Raw genomic sequence first — 7,500 nt, forward strand, 5'->3', positions numbered from 1 at the left:
ATAGATTTGGTAGACAGATAATAAAAGAAGTTCTTCATGCGTGCATGTGTGTGTGTGAGAGAGAGAGAGAAGGTTGCTGACTACTTGCCTTGGCATTGCATGATAGTTGTAAACAAGTGTCCCTGTCATGCAAGTAGTGCCCTTTCATTTCCAATTTTCCATGAAAGCATGTCTGGTAACTGTGGGGGTGGAGAAATATTACCTTACTTGGAAACAAGCAAGGGCTATTGGCAGGAAGGGCATTCAGCCATAGAAAATCTGCCTTTACAAATTCCATTTGACTCATGTCAGCATTGAAATGATCACTATGTTTGTATATTGTGCATATAATATGCTATGTACTTTTTCAGTTTGAATTTGAAACTTCCAGTGGATGTCCATTGTGAATTAAATAATTTTTTTCGCTCAGTTTGTAAATTGAAACATTTATTTAAGTAGATTCATGTTATGTATACACATTTGTGATGGGAGAATGTCATTGTAGCCATGCCCTTGCTTTCAGATGCTGTAGCTACATCATTTGAAACATTTATCACACATGCACTGGTTGCTTCTAGTAACAGTAATGTTCTTTAGTATTTCTTCGTATTCGGGGTTTTAACTGTATTGGTGTGGCTTTCTTTTTTCCTTTTTTTTTTTCCAGGTACGTCACTTCCATTTTTACCTGATATCTCCTCTCTTAAACTACATGCTTACAGTGTATAGTATAGTGTTAAACTGATAGTTCATCCTCTATAAAGTTTTCCAACTTCATTTTGTCATCAACTAAGTACGTTGCATCCTGTCAGATAATATGTAACCTCCTTATCACAGCATGATCTCCAATTCCTACGCAGTTGAGTGAATATAATTTATTCACTCTAACCTGTAGTACTCTGGTTTGTAACCAGGAGTACCATTTACTCTTTTTTTTATCTCTGCTCTAAATATTGTATAATATCTAATTAGTTTTTATGCATATTATGAGAAAAGTTTAATGGATCAGTAAAATCTTATTTTCAGCAAGCATTTATTTTCCCACAACAGGAAAAGTTTATAAAATTTTGTATCTATTGTATTTATGCATGTATATTTTAAATTTATTTATTTTACAAATTTTCTCACATTTGCTATATTTTCGTTTTTTTTTGTTTTGCAGAGGATGGAGGATTCCAGTGGTGGTAACGAAGCAAATAGCGGGATTAAATACCCACCTCCCGCCGCGGTATCCTCCAGCAGTGCTCGGCCATATCGTTGTGAACTGTGCCAGCGCTCGTTCCGCGAGGTGGCAACACTGCGAAAGCATGAACAGCTCCATCGTGCGGATCGCCCGTACGTTTGCCAAACATGTGGAAAGTCGTTCCTGTGGTCATCTAATCTCAAGGTGCACGAGAGGGTGCATACAGGTGAGAGACCTTACAAATGTAAGATTTGTCACAGATGCTTTACACAGAGCAACGATCTACGCCGTCACGAGCGTAACGTACACATGCGGGGTAAACTGTACGGATACCGTAATCCAGCACGACCAACTCCCCAGGTCAACTTGGCTGCCTACCAGGCTTTTGCCATGCAACAGAGAGCTTTGCTGCAACAAGCATTGACTTATGAGACTCTTATGCACAACACAACGACAACAACCTCAGGACCAGCAGTTCCATCAAATTTAACACTCCATGATCAGTCACAGCAACAAGCTGGACTGCTACAAGGTAAGCCACCGCCTCAACAACTTGAAAGGTCATCACAGCAACCGCACCAAAGAGATATGCAAAATGAACAGCAACAGCACCTTCAGGCTATTTCTTCTCTGAGTTCAATTAAACTGGAACAAGTGACTCCACCAACGACACCATCTGAAATGGAAGACCAGCAACATGGGGTTCACAAAAGCATGGCCACTAGTAGCGGCAATTGTCATACTGCAGAAACAACGACTTATGTTCATACGAGTACACCTCCAAGCTTGTACACAATTGCCATGCCATCACGTAGCGTTATCCATTCTCCACCATCATTGACTTCGGTGGCTGATATGAGCTCTTCAGAACTTCTAAGAACATCATCAGCAGAGAGTCAGAAAGATAAAGAAAAGCAATACCCCTCTACCTCATCTGCATCACAAATCCTATCGCCCTCAAACACTCCATTAACAGATCTACCTCAGTCTGCCCAGATGGCACCACCTTTGTCAACTTTGACCCGTACATCTGAGGACAGCGTTATGGACTTGAGCATGAACAAGTCTACTGCAACTGTTTCAACTGCAAGCATGGTATGCGAAACGGCTACATCCGAGCATTATCGATGGAAGAGAGGTAGCTTTATCCAAACGTCTAAAACTCCAAGCTTAGATTCAGAATCTGAGGAAAAACGTGATGTGACAACTACCTCAGCTACCCCAACTACGGATGTTGGCTTCCATCAGTGTTTCCACTGCGGGATTTACTTTCATGACTACACAATGTTCCACCTCCATCAGAGCCTGCACTCACCGATTGACGAAGATCCGTTTCGATGTCCGTCCTGTAACAAGCACTGCCAAGACCGAATTGAGTTCACGTTCCACATTGTTTGGCATGTCAAGTACCCTCACACTATACCAAATTATCAACCTTTCAAGGAAAGCTACCTGTGTTGACTATATGATCACAGAAGCCCTCTATTCTCTCAGGTAACTAAGTTTCTCTTTTAGGCTGTATTTCAAGCACAAGGAAGGTAAGAATTAATTGGAAACAAGGTAAGGTAGTGAAATGTCACCTGAAATGTATCTGACAAAATATGAAGTGTAAAATGTAAAAAAAGTCTACAAGGTGCTATCTGCATCTTCTGTCTTTGCACTATTCTTGGAAAATGTATTGAATTACATGTTGATATTACCATAGAAAGAAAATCTAGTTTTGAAATAATTGGGTTGCTTTTACTTGGAATAGACCATCTTCAACAGAAATTAACAAAATTATAAGATGAAGCATGTTTTCACATAGCTTTCCTTTAATTTCCTGCCCCCTCTAATAATAATCATTGTCATCAAGGTGGTGCCAATCATCGTCATCTTTAATGCTCATCATCAACATTCAAAACATATTTTAGTATTTGCTTTTCACCATCCTTCATCTGTTCTCACCCATCATTTCTCCTAAATCAGTTCCCACAACTAGTTTCCTTTTTTTTTTTTTTTTTTTTTCCATGATCTACATGTCTGGTCTCTGCTATCATTTCTTTTTAAAATTCTTCTCTCTTTCATCTTTTCCTAGTAGCAGTTGGACCCTCTGGTTTTTACTGGTCTCTTCATCTTTCACTCTTTCTTTTGCATTGTTCAGTGGACCATACTCATATCATTCTCTCTAGATTCTTCAGATCTGCATTAAAAGGATCAATTTTCTTTTTTTTTTTCTACAATTCTCCCAGGCTGAACAATTTCTTGGGAGTGGATTTGATAAAAGGAAACTGAATGAAGCTCATTGTGTGTGTGTGAGAGTGTGTATGTATATATATAATGTTTGTGTGTTTGTGTCTGTCACCCAAAATACATTGTATGACAACTGGTGTTGGTTTGTTTACGTCCTAGTAATGTAGCAGTTTAGCCAAAGAGACTAAAATAAGCATTATACTTTAAGAAATAAGCCCAAGGTCGATTCTGTTTGACAAAACCCCTAACATGGCTGCACTCCAATGACTGAAACAAGCAAAAGATAAAGATAACGAAGCATTAATTTATATCAGGCTATAACCACAAAATTAGTTACTTTTTATTTTTACATGCAAATAGTGCAGAGTAGGGCGGTACCTTTAACTATCGACATGTAAAAGTAGATTTGTTTTCTTAAATGTAATTAGTAAAATACTTTCTCTAACATGCAGATTTTTAACACAGTAATTAACTTGTTACATGGTAAACCAAAATTGTATGATGTAGACATTCTAACCGTTTAAAGAATTTCCGATCTTTCTGTGTGGAATGTATTTAGAATAATATTTAGAATAATAACGCTAATTTTAACTAATATTGCTTTTGTAATTGAATGGAAAGTTTGGTTTATTGGAATTATCAATATAAAAATATCAATTTCAGAACACATTCCTGTAATGTTTATAACATAGATTTTATAAAAGAAAAATCAATTTCTAAAACTTTTTTTTTTGTTTTTGTCTGTACTAAGAAAACTATCATCTGTTTGTGATATCTAGAGTTCATTACTGAAATAGCATTGATTAGTTAAATGCTACATAACAAACTGAGGAAAATGAAATTGAAAATTTGAAGATATCAATTATGTTATTTACCAAAATGTACTAGAGAAATAATTACACTATAGCTGCTCGAGAATTAATTACATTATTTAAATTAGAATGTATCGTATTATTATATAACCACCCCCCACCTGCGGTGTATAATTACTATTTAATTGAATGTCAATATTTATAAAATAGTCATTTTTGCAAAGATGTATCTCAAGTGATATTCAAATATATTTAACCTTTTTGTAACCATATTTCTTAGCAAGAATATACTGTCTTTGTGTTTTAATTTTCAAAAAATAATCACGAATTATGAGAGGTTTAATGAAGTTAGTGAAAGTAACTTTCTACTTTAATGAAAGATGAATATTTACATCTTAAGATCTAAATATCTTTCATAGAATAATGAAACTTCCGTCCAAGATTTGAATCTAAATTTAAACATTTTAATAGAAGCCATTGTGAGTAGGTCCATGTTGAAATGGTTAACCTGGTTTCAGTTTTCTTTCAAAGTTTCTCCACGGCATCTGTCTTTTGGATGAATCATGTTTTAAGAATTCTTTAACTTAAGGAGTTTGTTTTTCACCTGGAGTGGTCTTTTGTGATCTTTCATGGATATTAAGTGTCCTGTCATACTGATTCTTGCTCTCTATTGAATAGTTACTACAAATAACTAGATTATTGTAATTTAATATACAGTTCCATCTTCAAGAAGCTGTTCAGTCTTGCCTGAAAATGGACATACTAATATTTCATCTCTCTCTCTCTCTCTCTTTCTATATATATATATATATATATATATATATATATATATATGTATATGTATGTATGTATGCGGTGCAAACATGGCTGTGTGATTAAGAAGCTTCCTTTGCAATCTCATAGTTTCGAATTTAGTTCCATTATGCAACACCTTGGGCAAGTGTGGAGGTGCATGGCTTAGTGGTTAGGGTGGACTCACAATCTTAAGATTGTGGTTTTGATTCCTGAACGCGTTGTGTTCTTGAGCAAAACACTTCATTTCACATTGCTCCTGTCCACTCAGCTGGCAAAAATGAGTAAACCTGCAACAGACTGGTGTTCTGTCCAGGTGAGGAGTTTATACGTCATGAGACCGGGAAACCAGCCCTTATGAGTCGGCGTACCTCAAGAAGGTAACTTTAACTTTTACCTTGGGTGAGTGCCTTCTACCATAGCTCCGGGTTGACCAGTGCCTTGTGAATAAATTTGGTAGATGGAGACTTCATGGAAGCCTGTCATGTGTATTATATGTATATATGTATATATCTTTGTGTATGTCCTTATGTTCCCTTAGTGGTTTGGCAAAAGAGACTTACAGAATTAGCACCAGACTTTAGAAAAAAAGGTATTGCGGTTGATCTGTTCAACTAAAACCTTTGTAGGCAGTGCTCCAGCATGGCTGCAATTCAATGACAGAAACAAGTAAAAAGATAAAATATATTAGATCTCACTAGATTTTCATGTGATATTCTTTTAACTAAAGGCGACGAGCTGGCAGAAACGTTAGCATGCCGGGCGAAATGCTTGGCAGTATTTCTTCTGTCTTTATGTTCTGAGTTCAAATTCCACTGAGGTTGACTTTGCCTTTCATCCTTTCAGATGGCACTCCCTTGATTACAGTGAGTGTTCCAGTTGATCCGATTGATGGAACAGCCTGCTTGTGAAATTAACATGCAGGTGGCTGAGCACTCCATAAACATGTGTACCCTTATTGTAAATCTCAGGGAGATTCAGTATGTCATAGAATGTGACAAGGCTGGCCCTTTGAATTACAGGTGCTACTCATTTTTGCCAGCTCAGTGAAGTGGAGCAACATGAAATAAAGTCTCTTACTCAAGGACACTATGCACTGCTGGAAATTGAACTCACAACCCTATGATCATGAGCAAAATACCTTTATCACTGAGCTACATGCCTTACATAAATGAGAGTGAGTCTGAAATTAATGTAATTTTTATTTGCATTACTTTTTGATTCACCTTCATATATATATATACAAAAAATTATGCAACTAAAATATTGCATTAATTTCTGGCTCACTCTCATATAATATATATAATACAAAAAAGCACCCTGTAGACTACAATAATCAATAAAATAGCTTAATTGGTTCAGAGCACCACAACATGTAATCACAGAGGTGTGAGTTTGAGTCTCACAGCCGGCCGCCAACACTTTTTTCTGCAAAATAGGAGTAGCTTATCCCATTCAGACTATATTATTAGCATTAAAATCACTTCTTTAACTTTCTGAGACATCTCAATGCTTCTAAAGCAAACTTCGTTTGTTTATTTACGTTCATCGTAATTTGAATTTAATAAAATAGGAATAAAATTTTTTAAAATTCATTCTTTCTATGTGGTCCAGTACTGGTCTGCAGTCTGGCGGTTAGTGACCCCCACCCCATAGTCTGAGGGAAAGACAAAAGCCAATGTGGCTTGACCCTAGTATTTGCCTACAAGAACTAGTGTTATTGTAGGCAAACTCGGTGTGTAAAGTGTTGCACTAAATACCTCTAGGTATTCGTCCTATTCTCTAACAATTCAGCCGATCCACCACTCTGAACTAATACTGTATTTTAATTGACTGTGGGAGGATGAAAGGCAAAGTCTGCAGGATTTGGACTCACAACATGAAGAGCCAGAACAAATATGACAAGGCATTTTGTCAGGTGCTCTAACAATTTTGCCAGTCTTCTACCTTTGTTACAATATTATATCTTGTTATCTTGTAAACCATAGAGATACAAACATATCTTGGTATCTGTAGAATCGAGATCTTTATTCATTTTACAATCCTAACATCTATTAGTAGCATGCTTAATATAACTTGCAGCATCATTTATTTAAAATGCTTTAAATGATGTTGTTTAGCACTAGACAATCCTTTAATTAATTTTAAAAAACCCTGAGATGAAAGGCACTCCAGCTGTTTGTTTTTGTTAGAAAGTGTATCTCAGACTACCATTATGCATTGTGTCTAGCATTTTTTTAAATGGCAGGATATGATCTGAAGAAGATTTAGCTGCTATTTTCAATAGATTCAGCAACTATGTAGAAGCTCTGCTGTTGGCCCTTTGGAAACTTTTGCTACCATATTTTTATTTAGCCACATTCTGTCTATATGTTTTAATGACTTTGGAAAATAAATAAGGATTTGGAGGGACTTAGTGAAGTAACCAACTTTTTCATTATTAAGCTGTAGTTTGGAACATTACTTAACATCATCATCGTCATCAGTGGTAGTGGTGGCATTACT

The 7,500-nt window shown here is 36.3% G+C and overlaps 1 protein-coding gene across 4 annotated transcripts in view; it reads left to right on the forward strand.

The window, feature by feature from the left end:
- Window positions 1–7,500, forward strand: part of LOC115215425 (zinc finger protein 629-like) — a 251,374-nt gene that overhangs the window by 199,614 nt on the left and 44,260 nt on the right. For all 4 annotated transcript variants that reach the window (XM_036505969.1, XM_036505967.1, XM_036505966.1 and 1 more), the window contains exon 2: window positions 1,139–2,653. In XM_036505969.1, the coding sequence (XP_036361862.1) occupies window positions 1,142–2,620 (1,479 nt within the window). In that variant the 5' untranslated portion in view covers window positions 1,139–1,141 and the 3' untranslated portion in view covers window positions 2,621–2,653. The remainder of the gene's footprint in view (window positions 1–1,138; window positions 2,654–7,500) is intronic.

The sequence above is a fragment of the Octopus sinensis genome, linkage group LG9 (assembly GCF_006345805.1).
Source record: "Octopus sinensis linkage group LG9, ASM634580v1, whole genome shotgun sequence".
Classification (NCBI taxonomy): domain Eukaryota; kingdom Metazoa; phylum Mollusca; class Cephalopoda; order Octopoda; family Octopodidae; genus Octopus; species Octopus sinensis.